Source organism: Callospermophilus lateralis, chromosome 4, assembly GCF_048772815.1.
Source record: "Callospermophilus lateralis isolate mCalLat2 chromosome 4, mCalLat2.hap1, whole genome shotgun sequence".
NCBI classification, from domain to species: Eukaryota; Metazoa; Chordata; class Mammalia; order Rodentia; family Sciuridae; genus Callospermophilus; species Callospermophilus lateralis.
In genome coordinates this window covers 164,097,368-164,116,935 of record NC_135308.1, presented here as the reverse complement: position 1 = coordinate 164,116,935, position 19,568 = coordinate 164,097,368, and the positions used below count along the sequence as shown (strand labels likewise).

The window sequence follows — 19,568 nt, the reverse complement described above, 5'->3', positions numbered from 1 at the left end:
CGCCACCCACAGCTCCCAAACCCACAGTGCAAGGTGGCACCCGCTCCTGTCCTGCCCACATCCATCAGGGCTGGGCATGGAGGTCAGTGCTCCTTGGCTGACCTGTGCCCCACAGGCCCACTGCAGAAAACAGGCGCTCAGTGCGGGTGGCCCCGTCTGCCTGGCCGAGGATTTTTCAAGTCCAGGGTGTTTGTCCCCATCTTGAACCACCAAATGGGTCCTCAAATGCTAGGGGTCCTGGGAGAGCCAGAGCTCTTCCATCTCTGCCCGTCCCTAGGAGCAGAGGACAGCAGCCTGGGGGCCTGGGGGGTTCTAACCCACCGGCCATGTCAGGCCACCGCAGGTGGGGGTGCTCAGACGCTCACGCTGCGTTGCACAGCGTCCTGTTGGCAGGTTCTGCACACCACAGAACCCTGTCCTGTCCCTGCACCCCAGCCCCACAGGTGCGGGTCCCCGGGACACAGGAGTCCCAAACCACCTCGGCCCCGTGCCTCTTGTCCAGCCTGGATGCTCCCACCCATGGCCGAGGTGTGGCCAGCCTGGGCCTCCTCCAGTGGAGGCTGTGTCCCCGGGGTGTCTGAGGACCTGCTGCTGGACTCGGGGCCAGGTTTGGCACAAATGCTAACCTGAGACTGGTCTGGGTCAGAATGAAAGGCCCAGGAACGCCACCCCCCGGCCAGGCTTGTCCCCTCCCCCACAGCTGAAGGAGGTGCTCTGTGTCCCACCTGATGGGGGAGGCACCTGAGGTCCCCGTCTGTGCCCACAGTCATGCCCCACCCCCAGCGCTTCACTGGAGAAAGCATTGTGTCCTGGAGTGACCTGGACATCACCATCTCGGTTCCCTGGTACCTGGGGCTCATGTTCCGGACCCGCAAGGAGGACGGCGTGCTGATGGAGGCCACGGCGGGCGTGTCCTCCAGGTTCCTTCTCCAGGTGAGCAGGCCACCTCCCACTCCGTCCCACCTGCCCTGGGGCTCAGCAGTGACCTGACTGAGGAGGGGCTCTCTCAGGTGGCCATTTGGGTTCCCACAGGGTTTCCTCCCCGCCCTTCCCTCCCCTGTGTAGGATAGGGAAGCTGTGCAGCCAGGAGGCGGCCTCTGGGGTGGCGCTGGGCGGCACGCAGCTCACCCAGGGAGCCTTGCAGACGGCAGCCTGGTCTCGTCCCAGCGCCGGGACTGGGCCTCTTTCTGGGTAGATGAGCAGAGTTTCAGAGCTGCAGGGAGCCGAGCGCTTGCAGGTGGGAGCGGCAGGTTCTGGCAGTTACTGTGGCCAGACTCACACACTGTGGCCCTTCCGCTCCCGAGGACTTGCTCGGCCGACTTGCACGGCGTTCCCTGCATCGTTTTGGTCTTTGATGATGTCCCCAAACATTTCTAAGGTTCACTCCCCTGCACCCCACTCCTGGGGCTTCACTCCTGTCTCCCAAGCGCAGGTTCATTCAGAGAGTTGCAGGTAGCCTCCATGTGGGAGGCCAGGGCCCAGGCCCCCGTCAGGCTGCCCTTTGACCTCGGCCTCTCTGCTAGAGGCTGAGGGGGGAGGAATCCCCACCTGGCCCTCACCCTGGGTTCTGAGGTGTCCCAGGTGTGGCGGGGGCCCAGGCAGGATGCTGACCTGCTCCTGCTCCTGCAGTGGGACAGGTTCCAGTGTTCTCTCATAAACTTCAGGACCTGTCTGACCAGGTCAGGCTCCCAGTGCCCAGGCTCTCCTTGGAAGCCGGCTTTGTGACTCTTGCTAGACCTAAGTTGCCCTGTCTGGGGAGCAGCCCCAGGGGGGACTCCTGCCTGAGCGTGGCCCCTGGTGACCTGCAGTGTGTCTTTCTGTCTTCTAGGCTCTTCCTCCAAGTATGGACATGTGCGTGCACGCATGCGCCTCCTCGTGCTGTGTCAGCCTGTCTGCGTGGTCTGTGTGCACGTCTGCATGCCTGTGTTGCTGTGCGTGGGTGCGTGTGCACGTGTGCATGTCTCTGCATCCTGTCTGCAGTCTCTGTGTGCTCGTGTGCATGTCTGTGTGCATGTGTGAGCATCTGTGTGTGGGTGCGCGTCTGTGTGCCCTGTCCCTGTGTGAATGCGTGTGGCGGGGCTGGGGGCACACTGGTTCTCTTCCTACAGGAGGACAGGGGTCTGCACCATGTGAGCCAGAGCCCCCTTCAGCATGGCCGCTGCCTGGCTTAGCCTTTTCTGTGGCTTTAACCTGGCCACACTGGGACACATGGCACTGCCATCCCAGGATGATGGGCGCCAGGTGCAGCGGCTCTGAGGCTGGGAAGTACCTCTGGAGCTGGCACTGGTGCCCTGCACTGTCCCAGCGTGTCCTCACAGAGCTGGGGCTTGTCTCTCTAACTCCTGGGCCCTGGGACCCTGGTTCTCCTTTCCCAGTGGTCAGCGGTGAAGCAGAGCTGGGGAAGCACGGGTGCCACGTTCCCATCCACACTGGGCAAACCAGGGCCCAGACTGTGGTGCAGGCCTGGGTTCACTCCCACCTGGGGCCCTGGGATGGCCCAGGACCCCTCCCATGGCCCTGCAGGCCACCCATCTGGGACCCCTCCCACGTGGCAGGCTTGCAAGGAGGGCCAGGGGACAGTGAGGATGCCCGGCATCCCCTCCCCCAGCATCCCCTCCCCCAGCTCCCTGTCAGAGGTCAGCAGGGCAGGACCCCTCGACGGATCAGTTTGTGGGCGGTGGAGGTGGCCAGGGCCCAGAGCCAGACAGCCGGTCTCCGTGGTTCTCCTGCCCGCGTGCACCCCGCTGATTCCTGGCACGGCCACTTGGACCAGGTGGAGGTGCCGCACGTGCGTCAGGGGTCTTGCCCTGTCATGGCGTTTCCCTTGTTAGCTGCGGCTCCTCGTCCACCTGGCTGCTCAGCAGCCCTCTCTGGGCCAAACCCAGCAAGCGCGGTTTGCCCAGGGATGGCATTTTTTCTGTGGTTGTTTCTCTGTTGGAACAAATTAAATTGGCTGTTTTCAGGCCAGGTGATGAATGGAGCTTGCGAGTCGTCACTTGGCAGCGGAGTCTCTGTAGGAAAAATGTACGTGCTCTGTACAGCGCTGACAGCCCCCAGGCCCCGCGTGCGCAGAGCAGTTATGCTGTTCTAGATCATCCACAAATTGAGGGGTTTGGCCTGGGACTGCCGCCAGCCTCCCTGTGGACCTTGTGGGTGGCAGGATGGTGGCCCTGGGGGATCCTGCAGGCCCTGGGGAGCACCCAGCGGCAGACCTGCCCTGATGGTTTCTGGGTGGCATGTGGCTGTGGGCTTCCTCAGGCCCTGTGAGCTCTGTGCACACAGCAGTTTGGGTGCCTGAGAGTCCCTGCCCCTCCTCAGGGCAGACCAGACACAGTGTCACCATCCGGCAGCCACACCATCTGGGCGACGGCTCAGGTGCCCAGCTGTCCTGCATTGTGAAGTAGGATTACCTGGCGATTGTGGAAGGCTGCTCTAAAATCCAGAGGCGCCTGGCACGGGAGCAGCTGTCCAGGGTTGGCTCTGCAGACAGCACGTCCTTGGCCGACACAAAGTCATTTTGTTGGCTACTGACTTCCCAGCTTTGCTAGCAAGGATGGGGAAGGAGAGGGAAAGAGAGACTTCTCCAGAACAGGAGTGAACAGAGTGTTCTATTGTTGAAATTGCCTCTCGGTGGAGAGCAGAGTGTGTTGTCGGTCATATTACTTCTGTGCTCGGTGAGACCACCTTCTCGCTGCCCTCCCGGGTTCATTGGAGGCCTGTGGGGGTTCCTGAGCTGGCACGCGTGAGGCGTCTCCCAGCACATCATCTGGGGTGTCTGTAGCCTCTTTTCCAGCAGAGAGCTGAGGCCGTGTGATTTCAGACCTTTGAAAGACGTCGAGGCTTGTTTCTCAGACCACATCTATCAGGTGTGCTTGGGAAAGAACTTGCCCTCCATGGCTCTTAGGCACAGGGTTCTGCATGTGTCAAGGTGAGGTTTGCCAACTGGGGTTCAAATAGTCTACATCATTATGATTTTTTTCCTCTGTTCTCTCAATTTTATAGATTTTCAGGTGATGTTATCAGGTGCATTCAAGTTTAGGATTGTTTTTTCTTCCTGGAAGATTGACTTTGTTATCACACGACGGTCCGTTTTTTATCTCAGGGTCTGCGTCTGTTTAATACAGACACGGTTGCTTTCTTTCGGTTGGTGTTTATATCTCTTTTTCTGTCTTTGACTTTCAGCATTTTCTGCATCCTTATATTTCAGGTGTGTCTCTTTAAAGCCGTGTGTTAAAAGGTTGGTTGGTTTTAAAATCTAGTCCGCCTGTGACTGGAGATGATCTTTATGAGTATCTTCGGGAGTTTTCTGGATTTTCCTACCCTGTTTAAACATGGTGGTTTGGCTTTTCGTGAGAAATGACATAGCCGGTTATGCAGGCCTGGCGGTCATCGAGTCTCTCTGGCAGCGTTCTGTGGTTGTCGTGGGCCGTCCCCAGCAGGGTCTCACCACCTGTTGTCTGGACCTGTTTGTGTGCCTCTCTCGGGTTCCAGGCTCGCTCTTATCTCCTCACGTATTTGGTCATTTTTCATGAAGTGCTGGACCTTGTATTGCAAAGATAGAGGCGGGGTGCGGGTGGGTGTTGCAGACCATGGGATGGTTTCCAACCCTGGCATCCAGAGGGCATGGTGCTCCGCAGCCTGGGCGGGGTCGGAGCTGGCACAGCGGGGTTTGCTCTGTTTCCGGCTTACTCGTCTTGGACGTCCTTTGGGGTCCCGGCCTGAACTGAGACGAAGGTGCCCACCCATCTTCCCTTGGCAGGCCCTGAACTCCAGTTTGACCCCTGCCCCCAGGGAGCCTGCCCAGCTTTTCAGCTCAGCCACGTCTCCCAGAGCCAGCTGGGGACCTGGAGGAGAGGCCCGAGCTCTCCCGGGCGGCTCTTCCTCCGGGTCCTGTTCACGTGCCTCTCTGTGCCTCTGGTCTCTCCGATGCCTCAGAGTCCTCCCCTGCTTGTCCCTCTGTCCTGCGTGCTCGGGAGGAGGTTGGTCCCCATTACCTGTGCTTCATTCGGGCAAGCGAGCCCCAGCCCAGTCGCTGCGAGGTGCTGTCCCGGCCAGCGGTGCAGGTCACTACGCATGGTGGACATCGCTCTGTGAACAGAGACTGCCTGGTTGCCGGGTTCACTCCACCAGTGCCCTTGAGCCCCGCAGAGCGTGCTATGGGTGCCGCCCTTGCACCCACCGTGGGCGTGGCCCCCCTGCCCCACAGATCCTGAGCGACTACGTCCAGCTCGAGGTGTCCCACAGCCCCTCCGACGTGGCGTCCATGCAGCTGTCCAGGTTCCGCGTGACCGATGGGGAGTGGCACCACCTGTTGATAGAGCTGAGGAGCGCCAAGGAGGGCAAGGACATCAAGTACCTGGTGGCCCTGACCTTGGACTACGGGATGGACCAGGTGAGGGGCACCCGAGCCCTCTGTGACACAGATCCCCTCCTCAGGCTCCCTGAGGGTGCAGGGGGTCTGGGTTCCCACATCCACATCACGTGGCGGTCACCGGCCTCGCTGCACCCTGGCAGGCCACTCCTGCTTGGGGACCAGGAGGTCTTCCACCTGCTCCCAGCAGGTGCCATCCTTTAGCAACGCTGGTCGGAGCCTCAGCGGGAGCCCTGCAGCCTGAGCATGGGCCCAGGTCCTGGAGGGGCCGTGGGACACGGGGAGGTGCTGTCCCAGGCGGACACCTGCCCGAGGCTGGCTCCACAGTCCCTGCTGGTAGCACGGGACGCGTCACAGGACACCCACACTGTGGGGAGCGGCTGGTGACTCTCCCTGGATCTCGGTCGTCCTGTTCCACGTTCTGAGAATTCAAGCTGCGGTGTCCCTGGTACTCGCCCTCCTGGGACCGAGGACGGGCTGGGACTCCCCGGACCCCACGGCTCTGACCATATTCCTGCTCTACCAGCCTCATTTCTGCCCCGGAGCTTGCTCAGTGCAGCGCCTGTTACAGGGGTGGGAGGGATGCCCGCGGCCCCCACTCGCCACCTTCACGCGCCCTGCTCAGCCGTGAGGTCTGCCATGCTTCCCCCAGGAAGGCGGAGGGTGAGCCGCCCTCTCTTAGGAGGCCCAGGTGTCCTCCGGCTCTGGGGTTTGTTGAAATGTAGCCCAGCAGGAAGGTGTACCCAGACTGGTGGACATGACCTCCACGGCCCCTGCGCAGGGCCCGGTGCAGGACAGAGGACGTAGCCCCCAGCACCCCCATACAGAGGGCTCAGTGCAGGGTGGAGGACGTAGCTCCCAACACCCCCATACAGGGGGCCCAGTGCAGGGTGGAGGACGTAGGACGTAGCCCCCAGCACTCCACAAACACAGCACTGTGTAGGGTGGAGGACGCAGCCCCCTGCACTCCCTCCCAGGGCAGGGTGTAGGGTGGAGGACGTGGCCCTCAACACACAGGGCACCATACAGGATGGAGGGCACAGCTCCCAGAGCGCCTCCTTACTCTCTGCGCAGAACATGGTGCAGATCGGGAACCAGCTTCCTGGGTTGAAGATGAGGAGCGTTGTCGTTGGGGGTGTGTCTGAGGACAAAGTCTCTGTGCGCCGCGGTTTCCGGGGCTGTATGCAGGTACGGGGTGCCGGAGCCCACCTTTCCCCGGTGGCTCAGGGCGGCCTGCGCAGCAGCTGGTTGGTTTTCAGAGACCAGGGACTTGTCCAGTAGGCGTCTAGCCTGGGAACGCCTTCACCCTGCCCCACGTCCCCCTCAGTGCTGGCCCTGCAGCCCCTGGCCCCAAGCCGACCAGGCCTGCTGCTGCACCTTCGGCCCCTGACCTCTGCCCCCGCCTGGTGCAGCTGCCCCGTCCACCCCGACGGCCGCCGGGCTTTCTTGACCTGGGTGGCTGCAGCCACGGCAGCTGCTCCTAGGTGGCTGGCGCCCGCCTGCAACAAAACCTGACCTCTCCTTCCTTAGCTGCTGCCCAAGGGATCCGCCCCGCCGGTCTCTGAGCGCCTGGTCCCCCCAGGACGGGCAGCAGCTGGGCTTCCCTCAGCTGCCCTTCCTTCGATGCTCCTCCAGCCCCGACGCCCGGGGCTGGCTCCAGTGACCCCTTTATGAACACAGGGAGTGAGGATGGGGGAGACGGCCACCAACGTCGCCACCCTGAACATGAAAGACGCCCTCAAGGTCAGGGTGAAGGACGGCTGCGACGTGGAGAACCCCTGCGCCTCGAGCCCCTGCCCTGTGCACAGCCACTGCCACGACACCTGGGACGGCTACTCCTGCGTCTGTGACAGAGGTGGGCACCGCGTTCCAGAGCCCGCCGGTGGGGACCGGGCACCTGGGCTGGTGACACCGAGTGACCCTGCAGGTGTGGGCGCCCTGGCTGGAGGCGTGGCCTGCCTTCCTAGGACCAGCCCCGAGCCCCTCTGGTCGGGGTGCGGGGAACGCACCACCTAGGTCCCTGGCCCGGGACGAGAGTCAGGAAGGAATTCGTAGAAGTGCAGGTGTTCCTCCGAGTTCGGGGGCACCCACTTGTCCTCTCAGCTGCACCTGTCACCCCTGGGTGGTGGGAGCTGGAGGCAGGAAGTGTCACGGGGAGGCCCCAGGGGCTGTCTTCACTGGAGGTCATGCCGCCGCCCGCAGGGTACTTTGGAAGGAAGTGTGTGGACGTCTGCCACCTGAACCCCTGCGAGCACCTGGCGGCCTGCGTGCACTCCCCCAGCTCCCCGCGGGGCTACGCGTGCGAGTGTGGGCCCGGCCACTACGGGCAGTACTGCGAGAACAAGTAAGAAGGGCCCGCCGGGCCTCGTCCCCTTCAGGGTCCCCCGCCCTCCCCTCATCCTCCTGTTGGGGTGACAGGACGCCGTCTTTCCCCAAACTTCACGTGAAGTAAGGGCGCGTAGATTGGGCGCCCGGCATGAAGCCGTTTGAGCATGTTCCCCCTGGAGGCAGGTGGCGCAGGTCACAGCCGTGGAAGCCCTGCCACGCGCACGGGAAAGGGTCCTGAGAGATGCAGGGAGACGGATGTGACCGTGGACGGCTCTCTGTGGAAAGTCGCCTTCGATGTGTGTGGAAGTCCTGGGGTGGAGGGTACCCAGGGTGGGAGCTGCACCCGCCCTGGGCTTCTGGGGTGCCGTGTGCACAGTGTGTGGCTGGCAGAGCACAGGTGTGCGGTCACACAGGTCGACACCTTCCCAGCTGGAGCCGCGTGGTTCTTCACGCACCAGGACTCTGGCCCCCTGGCTCATGCCCTCTGCAGACGGCCTCGGGTGAGGAGCCACACGGGTGCAGCCCAGCTGAGTGTGGGCACACTTGCCCTGCTCTTGGTGTGCCCAAGCCCGGCACGTGCTGTGGTCCCTGGCTGGGAACCTGTGCCCTTGGGCTTGTGACCTCACGGGAAGACGCGCCCCGCAGCGTGCTGGGTGTCATGGCACCTCACCAAGGAGAGCTTGCAGGAGAGGCCCTGAGCGCAGGGAAGGGCGAGCAGCGGGGCCGAGGGCAGAGTCCCTGGGAAGGCTGCCGAGAAGGACTGGTGGGAGGAGGCTGGCCTGAGGAGCCCAGCAGGTCCTGGGCAGAGCCGGGCATGTGCTGTCCTGAGCTGGGGGCAGAGACACAGGGAGGAAGTCCTGCGAGGCAGGAACAGAAGGCCACTGTGGAGCCCCTGCAGGGATGGCAGGGCCAGGGCTGGGGTGGGAGGGCGTCCTGGCTGCCCCCAGGGATGCAGTCTGGGCGGGGGAACTGGGGCAGGGGAGCCCCCAGCGGCCAGCACTGGGGCCTGGCGTGTCTGCAGAGGGGTAGAGGGACGGAGGTCCACCAGGGCTCTGGGCTCTGCACCCTGCAAGTGCAGTCCACCAGACAGGTCCCCCAGGGCTCAGGGGCACCGGCCGGTCATGTTCCTGCCTCAGGTAGGTGTGTAGTCGGCACTTAGCACTGGTTGCCGGGTGTGCCAGGGGGCACAGCAGGTCGCTGGTCGGCTGGAGGAGCGGGAAGGGCACTCCTGGGGCAGGCGTCTGTAGGCAGGTGGGTCCGCAGGAGAGGCTAGGTGTGGTCCACCTTGGGAACAGGTAGGGTGGGCAGAGCACAGGTGGCAGTGACTCAGACCTGGCCTTGGCACTGGGACGTTGCGCACCCCCAGTCCTCCTCAGGGAGGCGGGAGCGGTGCCCCAAACCCGGCACGTGGCTGCTCACTGCTGACGTGAGGGCCACGTCACGTGGGGCAAGGCTGCCCAGAGCATCGTGGGCACAGTGGCCATGTTCAACACGGGGGCCTGGGGGACGAAAGATGCTGCAGAATCTGTTGTGCTGGTGGACACTGCGGTTCCTGGGCGAAGGTTGCCAGGGCAGCTGGGCTCAGTGTGCCTGAGGGGGCTGCAGCCACGCAGAGCCCAGAGAGGCACAGACAGGTGTGCCCGCCATGCTGGTGTGGCGGAGTCCTGGTGCCCGGTGTGTCTTCAAGGTGGAGAAGGGTGAGGAGGGAAGTGATCTTAAGATAACGTCTCACGGTGGAACCTTCCTGGGTGGACCCTGGTGCCCGGGAGTAGGGCACAGGGTCCCAGGGGTCTGGAGGGCGGGGCTGAGCCCATGGAGGGGAAACTGAGGCCACGTGGAGGGGGAGGGAGGCGGCGGGGAGGGTCGCCACCGTCTCCTCACTGCAGGAGGCTCCGCTCGGTGACCCTTCCGTCTGCCACCGTCTTTTCCTAACAGAATTGCCCTCCCGTGCCCCAGAGGCTGGTGGGGGAACCCCGTCTGTGGCCCCTGCCACTGTGCTGTCAGCCAGGGCTTCGACCCCGACTGCAACAAGACCAACGGCCAGTGCCAGTGCAAGGTGAGGCCCGCGGGCTGCCCTCCTGGGCCTGAGCCCCGCACACGTACCTCCACACCCTCTCATGTCTGTCCGCACGCGCCTGCCTGCCCATCCCCATGTCTCTTCTCACACGTGCTCCTGTGTCAGCGCTTAGGTGCCTGCTGTGGCCCCGACCTGGGGCTACCTGGGCTGCTCCTCACAGGGACCCTGCCCTGGGCACCGGGGCCCTGGCCAGCCCTGCAGCCCCTCACTGGGTTGGCGCAGCAGCCCATATTCTTGTGAAGGCTGGTTCGCCTGCAGCACCACCGGGCCTCCTAGGTGGCCACGTCCTCCACCGGGCCCATGCTCCCGGCTCGCCGACGGCGAAGCTCTGAACGTATCAAGGGCTGGGCTGTGGCTCGGTGGCGGAGCACATCCCTGGGGTGTGGCTCAGTGTCGGAGCCCTTACCTGGTGTGTGCGAGGCCCTGGGTTCGATTCTCAGCACCACATATAAATAAATAAATGAAGGTCCATCGACAACTAAAAACTATTCAAAAACAAAAAGTAGTACTGCAAGAAAGAGTTCAACGGGTCACGGCAGCCCCCTGCCCCAGGCCTGCCTCGTGTGACCAGCGCCCTACCGTCCTGCTCACAGCTTCCCAGGTGTTGGAATTCCTCCGTCAGGATGGCTGCATCCCCCTGGACATGGCTCAAGTCCACAGCCCACACCATTTTCTAGAGGGGAGCCCAGGTGGCCAGCCCAGGGCCGAGTGGCCAGTAGACAGCAGAGTGGACGTGAGCCCAGGCCTGTGAGCTCAAGACACACTCTTGACCATCCCTGGCCTGCCCCACAGTGTGCATGTGGATGGCCCCGAATGTGTCACAATCATCTAAAAATAGAACTGAGTGCCGTCCTCTCGCGGTCATCTCCGCGAGTCTCTGATTCTTTTCAGAGCAAGTGGAAGGTGCCCGTGGCACGGATCAGAAGGGGAGTACGGGAGGTGCTTCTGGGAGAACACCCCTGGGCCTGGCACTGAGGGCCCCAGGGAGCCACCCTGGACATGGGCGGAGGCAGTGAGAGGAGCCCAGAAGTTGGTGGCCACAGCTCGTGCACAGCGAGGTGGACCTTGGCGTGGCTCAGGAGACGTCCTCCCGGAGGCTGGCCTTTCGCCAGCCTCTGAGGTCCCCCGTGCTGCTTCCGGCTTTTGCAGGAGAATTACTACAAGCCCCCAGCCCAGGAGGCCTGCCTGCCCTGCGACTGCTTCCCCCACGGCTCCCACAGCCGCGCGTGCGACATGGACACAGGGCAGTGTGCCTGCAAGCCCGGCGTCATCGGCCGCCAGTGCAACCGCTGTGACAACCCTTTCGCTGAGGTCACATCACTTGGCTGCGAAGGTCCGATTGCCCCCTGACCCTCTTCTGGTCACACACAGGGACAGGCTACAGGGTGGCCTGCACGCCCCTGGACTTAGGGGCCCCTGACACTCCTGACCTTCTAGAAACCTGACCTTCAGAAGGGGCAAGGGTCAGGGCCACAGGGCGGGAAGGTGTGAGGGGTGTGGCCCTGGGAGAGTGAGTCCTGGTCCTGCCGCTGAGGGCTGCTTTCTCTGCACCCCAGTCATCTACAATGGATGTCCCAGAGCATTCGAGGCTGGCATCTGGTGGCCGCAGACCAAGTTTGGGCAGCCGGCTGCTGTGCCGTGCCCCAAGGGATCTGTGGGTAAGTCCTGTGGCCCGTGGCATTCACAGGGTGGGAGATTAGACAGTAGGCCTTTTTGGGGGAAATTGACCCACGCATCAGAATTTGCGGAATGTTCCACGTTTAAAAATGTCTCAAGGCAAAGCGTTTGGGAGGAACAGTGATGTTTCCCTCCAGGGTGAGCCACGTGCCATGACACGTGTTGGGCCTGGTGAAACTGCAGGCGACACACTGCGTGACACCTGTCTGCCCAGCCTGGATGCCCTCATGGCTTTGCCACACTCACAGTTCACGTGGTGGCTTCTCTTTGTGCAGTGGGGTAATGGGGGTGTCCACACCTCAGGGCTCCCGGGAATTCGGCGAGGTGTGTGTGGTGACCGCTGGCCCTGGCATGTGGCTTTCCTGGCTTTTCATGGATGTGCTGGGCAGCCAAAGGGCCTGGTGTCAGCCCGAGAGGTCATGCACGGGGCCCAGGCTGAAGGAAGGGAGTTTGTGTCGGCTCATGGCCATGGAGCTGCCAGGCCTGGGCTGCCCTGGGACCCTTCGCCGTATTCCGGCATGGGCATTAAACGGGCATTGACGGGCAGGAGGTGCACACGGCATGTTCCCATTGCCTAGGAAACGCGGTTCGACACTGCAGTGGGGAGAAGGGCTGGCTGCCCCCCGAGCTCTTCAACTGCACCACGGGCTCCTTCGTGGACCTCAAAGTCACGGTAGGCCCGAGCCTCAGGGCACATGTGTGCACCGTGTGCGTGTGTGTGCGTGTGTGTGCACTGTGTGTGTGCACTGTGTGCATGTGCATGTGTGTGTGTGCGTGTGTGTGCACTGTGTGTGTGCACTGTGTGCATGTGCATGTGTGTGTCCACTGTGTGTGTGTCCACTGTGTGCATGTGCGTGTGTGTGCGTGTGTGTGCACTGTGTGTCCACTGTGTGCATGTGTGTGTGTGCATGTGTGTGCACTGTGTGTGTGTGCACTGTGTGTGTCCACTGTGTGCATGTGCGTGTGTGTGCGTGTGTGTGCACTGTGTGTGTGCACTGTGTGCATGTGTGTGCGTGTGTGTGTGTGTGTGTGTGTGTGGCGAGCCCCAGGTGGGGCGAGGGCACAGAGGCCCCTGGATCGCTGGGGCTGGTGCTGCAGGCCAGGGGCCAGATGCCGAGCAGCCTCCCTGGCATAGCGTGTCGGGTGGCTGGCGAGCTGGGCACAGGCAAGCCCTTCTCTTGGGCCTTCAGGGCCCAGCTCGGCGTCCTGGGTTCCGGAGCGCGAGTCCCCGCCCGCTGTGTGCTCGGATCTTTCTGTTCCTCGCTGTGCTTTGTTGCTCTGCTCCATCTTGGGGCGTCCCTTCCGAGCCCTGCAGACACCTCCTTCCCACGCCACGGTCCTCAGGTGGACGACTTTCCTGGCCTTGGTCTGTGGGTTCCTTTCTGACCAGGAAGCTTCCATGGAAGGTGGTGGACGCCCAAATAGCAGGAAGGGCCTGGCAGGTGTCCGTTGAGATGTCCTGGTCTCTGTCCTTCCAGAACGAGAAGCTCAGCCACAACGAGTCACGGCTGGACGGCGCGGGGTCCCTGCGGCTGGTGAAGGCGCTGCGCAACGCCACGCGGCTCGGAGGCCCGCTCTTCGGCAACGACGTGCGCACGGCCTACCAGCTGCTGGCCCGCGTCCTGCAGCACGAGAGCCAGAAGCAGGGCTTTGAGCTGGCGGCCACGCGGGAGGCCAACTTCCATGAGGTAGAGGAGGCGCTCGGGGAGCCCAGCTGGGGTGGGCCGTGAGGTGGGGCGGTGCTGGGCAGCCGGCAGCCCCAGGCACCTCAAGGCAGCACTCGGCTTCCCAGGCGTGAGGCGGGCGCAGGGGCTGGCCGAGCCAATGCCCTGCTGGCAGCAGATGGGCAGCGCAGGGCAGGCCCAGCCCCGGTGGTGACGGCCCCTGTCGCTGGCAGTCGGGGGCACCCAGGGCACCAGCCTTCCACCGGCTGGTGCAGCTGACCCTGCCTTCCTCCCCCACAGCCGAACGCGTGGCTCGTCGCCCACACACTCGCCAGGTTAGGGAATGAGGCACAGAGAGCTGGGGCTGGCCCAGGGGTGTGGCTGGCAGGCGGTGGGCCCCAGCGAGGGGCTCGGGCACCTCCTGCAGAGCCCCTCCCGCCCCGTGTCCGCTGGGGTGACCATGGAGGTGCCCCTCTGTCCCCGTGCTTGTGAGCCACTCTGGAGTGTTCCAAGCTGCCCCTGGCTCCTCTCCAGGCCCCGTCCTGTGCCCCCAGGGGCCTGTCTACCCCACCCCCAGCCGTGCACAGCACTAGGGGCCCAGCGAGGCCCCTCGCGGTGATTGGAGCCAGGCCTGGGGACTTGGGCTAGAGGAGCTTTTCTTCATGTTTTATTCCTTCCTGGCTCCTGTCCTGGGCTGAGCCCTGGCCACACATCTGAGGGCCCGTCACGCTCCTGCTCAGCCGAGCCTGGGGGTCCTGCTGCCTGCCCTCCCCGGGGGTCCAGGGGTCCCAGCACGTCTCCCCCGTCAGCATCTCAGGGCACATGGTGGAGTCCTGGTATGGCGCCTCCTGATGACCTCTGGTCTCTAAGGCCACCTCCCCAACACTGGCCTGGTGCCGATGGCCTTTTAGTCGCACGGCCGGACTCCGTAGCGAGACTGAGCATGGTGTCTGTGTGGCCAGGATGTTGTTCACACGGGCAGTGCCCTCCTGGCCCCGGCCACCAGGGCTGCATGGGAGCAGATCCAGCGGGCAGAGGGTGGCGCCGCGCGGCTGCTGCAGCACTTCGAAGCCTACTTCAGCAACGTGGCCCGCAATCTGAGGAGGACCTACCTGCGGCCCTTTGTCATCGTCACCGCCAACATGAGTAAGGGCTGCAGAGCAGCACCCCCGAGGGTGGGCCCCAGGATGCCCAGGTGTCCTCGGAGCCGAGTCCTGGGGCGAGGCCGTGGGTCACCGCCCAGCCCGGCCTCTCTAGAAGAGAGAGCCAGTGACCCTGGCTTCCATCTCCCAGTGGTCAGTGGGAGAAGTTGCCCATGGTCAAGGGCCTTTGGACGATCTGCAGAAATACACGGTGCTCCAGAGGCTGGGCCAGCACGGGGGCCGACGGGTGGAGGTGCTGCCCTGTGGTCTTTGGGTCCAGGTGTGAGCCTGCGGGAAGGCGTGGGTGCCGGGGCTCCCTGCAGTGCACCCTGCCTGGGCAGCAGAGCCCTCCAGACTTGGCGCAGATGGGCAGTCTCAGGGCAGAGGCCGGGGCACAGGCTGGCCAAAGCCAAGCCGTCTCAGGACCAGCACCTCGTGGCCACAGCACCCTGAGCATGGGGACATGCGACCTGGGGCTGGGGTTTCACAGGGTGGTTTTCAGGCAGAGAGAGCTGCAGGGTGGGACAGCTGGTCCCCACCCTGGACAGCGCAGGCCCACCCTGTGTAGGCCTGCAGCACGTCTGACCCCGCAGAGCCCTGCCAGCCACAGGCTGTCCCCTGGGCATGTTCCGGGCTCTCCCCTCCCGAGGCCCAGTGTGCCTGCCCAGCCTGGCCCTTGCTCCTGCAGGTAGCCAGAGGGACACTGCCCTTGTGGGGAGTGTTGGCTTGGATGGGATCGCTTGGGAGGCCCATGCGTGCAGAGCGGTGTCACCGGCCCACCAGAGGGACAGTCGGACGGCCTCGAGCTCACCAGGGCCCTGCAGGCCGCCTTCAGGCAGAGAGGCTCGGGCGATGCCAGCCCAGGCTCCCTCGGGGTCAGGGTTCCAGTCCCGTCTCTGTCCTGTGGCCTGTCTGCCGCCTGGAGGGCTGCAGGGAGTGGCGGGATCTGCGTGTGGGGCTGGGGGCTGCACTGCTCGGCCAGCACGGCCGGCTTGCCCACCCAGAGGTGTGTGAGACGGGGCTGGGTGCCACCTCGAGTGGCATCGTCTCCCCCTTCTCATGTCACCTCAGATGCTCTGCTGCCAGCTCAGCAGGCTGAACGGAGGCAGGGAGGCACAACGGGGCTCTTCTGAAGGCGCCGGTCACTGTGGGCAGGACGGTCGGGGGCACGCTGAAGGCAGGTTCAGGAAGGCCCTGGCGTTGTGTGTGAGTGAGGCAACTGTCCCCAGTTCTTGCAGTTGACGTCTTCGACAAGTTCAACTTCACGGGTGCCCGGGTGCCGCGGCTCGAGGACATTCAGGATGAGTTCCCCAGGGAGCTGGAGTCCTCGGTGTCCTTCCCAGCCGACGTCTTCAAACCTCCCGAGAGAAAAGGTGAAACTGCAGCCTGGGCATTCCTACTGTCCCCACTGACCATCCAGGGCGGCGGCCACTCACTGCCGTCAGCCCCAGGGGCAGCTGTGCTCCCTTCTCACGGGACCTAGGTCACGTGCAGGGGCCAGGTAGCCGTGCTCTGCCAAGCTTGGTTCCCTCGTCCCCTGCTGCTACCCAATGCCGCTGGCAGGAGGCCTCTTGCATGCCTGCCTCACGTGCAGCTGGACGCCCACACAGGCCTGACATAAAGCCTGGGGCACGGAACCCACACAGGCACATGTCCGTGTCCTCCCGAGGCTCCCTCGTGTGGCCCTGGGTGGGGACAAGGAGCAGGTGGGGGACGGACATCAGCTGACCATCACACGACTTCTGTTGCTCTTTGGCCTCTGCGGTGCAGCGTGCCTCACGTGGAAGTCGGGGCTTGGGGGGGACTCTGAGGGGGAACCCAGGGCGCTCTGCCGCTGAGCCGCTCCCCAGACCTCCTGCTTTCCCTCCTGAGACAGGGTCTCGCTAAGTTGCCAGGCCGGCCTCGAGCTGGCCATGCTCCCTCCTCGGCCTCCGGAGTCGCTGGGGTCACCAGGTGGGCCCGGCCCGCGGCACGCCTTTCCGCTTCCAGTGTGCGGGTCGGGGGTTCCAGTGGGTCAGGTTCTGGACCCCAGCTCGGGCTCTTTTCACCTGGCAAATCTGAAGATCCCTCCAAACGGCGACTCCCCGCCCCTCTCCGGACCTGTGACCATGTGGCTGTATGAACCTGACCCTCCAGGCCCTCACCCAGGTGGCCGTGCAGTTGCCACTCTGCAGCAGGCGTGCCTCACTGAGCACACTGTCCTTGAGGTCTGTCCACGTCACATGTGGCAGGTGTCAGGGTGCCTGTCCTTTTTAAGGCTGCGTGTATGCTCATCTGAATGGACCACATGATATGACCCACATTATACGGTGGACTCTGGCTTCCTTTGGGGGCTCTTGTGAATTCTGCTGCTCTGAACGTGGGTGAACATCTCTCTTCAAGACCCTGTTTCAGCTGGGCGTGGGGAGGCACACCTGCAATCCCAGCCCCTAGGGAGGCTGAGGCAGGAGGATCGCAGGTTCTACTCAGCGAGGCCCTAAGCAACTCAGTGAGACCCTGCCTCAAACTGAGATGTAAAATGGGCTGGGGGTGTGGCTCCGTGGTTAAGTGCCCCTCGGTTCAATCCCTGGTACCAAAACAAAAACAAAACAAAACAGCCAGGCTGGGCTGGGGCTCAGGGGCAGAGCGCTCGCCTAGCACGGGTGAGGCCCCGGGTTGGATCCTCAGCACCACATAAAAATAAATAAATAAATAAACCCCCAAATAGACTTGCTGGCCACACAGGGACCCTGTGTCTGCTTTCCGAGGAGCACCGGGCTCTCTCCCGGGACTGCGGTCAGTGTGCAGGAGCACTTGCAGAGGTGGAAGGACATGGTGGGGACACAGGTGCATGGCCTCAGCTTCATGCTCACGTTGCAGAAGGCCCCGCCGTGAGGCCAGCCTGGAGGGCCACGCTGCCATCGATGCCACCGGGGCCTGGGACTGAGAGGGAGGGCCACGTCAGCAGGCGACGGAGACACCCGGAGGATCCCAGCCAGTTTGCTGTCGCCCTGGTCATCATTTACCGGACCTTGGGCCAGCTCCTGCCTGAGCACTACGACCCTGACCGCCGCAGCCTCCGGTGAGGCCAGGGATTGGGGCTGGGGCGGGCTCTTCCCCCGGGGTCCCGGGCTTGGGGCGGGCCTGCTCCCCCAGGGTCCACAAGTCCGAATCCTGATCACCTTTGTCATCATAACAGGACTGCACCATGACCTCGCCAAAGACCGGGCCACTCCCCGTGGTGTCCCTCGCACAGAGGTGTGGGCCAGCCAGATGGGCACTGCATGCTGGGACACTATGAACTTCACCTTGGCTTGTCCTGGCCCTTGTGCCCAGATGTGCCTCAGAGTGCACCCCACTTTGTGCCTCCGAGGGGCTGCCCTGCCCCACCCCTCACAGGGGCTGTGGCGTAGGAGCCTCTGCTCACTGCCCCCTGCCATTAGCACCAAGGGTCACTTGGCCAGCACTAGCCTCACAATGTGTCTTCCATCTCAGGGGCCTCCAGTCTGACTAAGGTGCCCACCAAGGTCATACTTTCCGACCTCAAGGTCATTTCCCAGATACCCCCTGGTTCTGTGGACCTCATAGGCACATCCCCTGGTGACTGGATGAGGAGGTGCCGTGGGCTTAGTCACCTGACCAGGGCCTGCCCTGGGCTCCTGGCCCTCCCTTGCTCCAGCTGGGCCGTTGACATCTTTGTACATGAATCTTCTGTTCGTTTGTCAATTTCTGAAGCCCCCGTGTGTCCCGGAGGTGACGTGTCTCCTGTGCCTGAGAAGAGGGCCACCGTGTGTGCCCAGGGACCATGACTCCTTGCTCGTCTGACCCGTGTCCCCTGGGATTCACACTCTTTTAAAGGGATGTGGCCTCCTCACTGTTGTCCCCTGGTCTCGCTCTTCTGCCACAGGCTGCCCAACCGGCCGGTCATCAACACGCCGGTGGTGAGCGTCATGCTTCACAGTGAGGGGGCCCCGCTGTCCCGCCCCCTGGAGAGGCCAGTCCTGGTGCAGTTCGCCCTGTTGGAGACGGAGGAGCGAACCAAGCCCGTCTGCGTGTTCTGGAACCACTCTCTGGAGTAAGTGCCACTCCAGGGCCGGGGACAGCCGCCTCCTGCTGCAGACACCCCGAGGCCCAGCCAAGGCAGGACTCCTGGACCGTCTTCTGGCCTTGGTGGCCGGGAGCTCCTCCCCCCATGCTGCCTGCGTGGGTGTCGGAGCCTCCTCACGTAGACACACGCAGACACACACGCAGACACACACGGAGACACACATGCAGACACGTGCACACACACGCAGACACGCAGAGACACACATGCAGACTCACATGGAGACACACATGCAGAGTCACACAGAGACACACAGACACACACAGACTCACATGCAGACTCACATGCAGACACACACGGAGACACACACTCAGACACACGCAGACACACACTCAGACACACACGCAGACACGCAGAGACACACATGCAGACTCACATGGAGACACACATGCAGAGTCACACAGAGACACACGCAGACACACGCAGACACGCAGACACACACTCAGACACACACTCAGACACACATGCAGACATGTGCACACACAGAGACACACACGCAGACACACACGGAGACACACATGCAGACACGTGCACACACACGCAGACACACACGCAGACACACACGCAGACACACATGCAGACACACAGAGACACACATGCAGACTCACATGGAGACACACATGCAGAGTCACACAGAGACACGCAGACACACACAGACTCACATGCAGACACACACTCAGACATACACGGAGACACACACTCAGACACACACTCAGACACACGCAGACACACACGCAGACACACACTCAGACACACACACAGGCAGACATGCAGAGACACACATGCAGACTCACATGGAGACACACATGCAGAGTCACACAGAGACACACGCAGACATGCAGACACACACGCAGACACACATGCAGACACACAGAGACACACATGCAGACTCACATGGAGACACACATGCAGAGTCACACAGAGACACGCAGACACACACAGACTCACATGCAGACACACACTCAGACATACACGGAGACACACACTCAGACACACACTCAGACACACGCAGACACACACGCAGACACACACTCAGACACACACACAGGCAGACATGCAGAGACACACATGCAGACTCACATGGAGACACACATGCAGAGTCACACAGAGACACACGCAGACATGCAGACACACACTCAGACACACATGCAGACACGTGCACACACACGCAGACACACACGCAGACACACATGCAGACACACATGGAGACACACATGCAGACACG

General features: G+C 62.9%; 1 protein-coding gene across 1 annotated transcript in view; it reads left to right on the top strand.

Moving 5' to 3' along the window:
- The window catches only part of Celsr1 (cadherin EGF LAG seven-pass G-type receptor 1), a 116,493-nt gene that overhangs the window by 81,264 nt on the left and 15,661 nt on the right, over positions 1 to 19,568 (top strand). The window contains exons 9-22 of the mRNA XM_076855446.2: positions 767 to 933; positions 5,207 to 5,392; positions 6,446 to 6,559; positions 7,052 to 7,226; positions 7,574 to 7,715; positions 9,635 to 9,755; positions 10,926 to 11,109; positions 11,333 to 11,434; positions 12,032 to 12,126; positions 12,932 to 13,141; positions 14,080 to 14,263; positions 15,489 to 15,632; positions 17,119 to 17,320; positions 18,146 to 18,313. Of these exons, the coding sequence (XP_076711561.2) occupies positions 767 to 933; positions 5,207 to 5,392; positions 6,446 to 6,559; positions 7,052 to 7,226; positions 7,574 to 7,715; positions 9,635 to 9,755; positions 10,926 to 11,109; positions 11,333 to 11,434; positions 12,032 to 12,126; positions 12,932 to 13,141; positions 14,080 to 14,263; positions 15,489 to 15,632; positions 17,119 to 17,320; positions 18,146 to 18,313 (2,194 nt within the window). The remainder of the gene's footprint in view (positions 1 to 766; positions 934 to 5,206; positions 5,393 to 6,445; positions 6,560 to 7,051; positions 7,227 to 7,573; positions 7,716 to 9,634; positions 9,756 to 10,925; positions 11,110 to 11,332; positions 11,435 to 12,031; positions 12,127 to 12,931; positions 13,142 to 14,079; positions 14,264 to 15,488; positions 15,633 to 17,118; positions 17,321 to 18,145; positions 18,314 to 19,568) is intronic.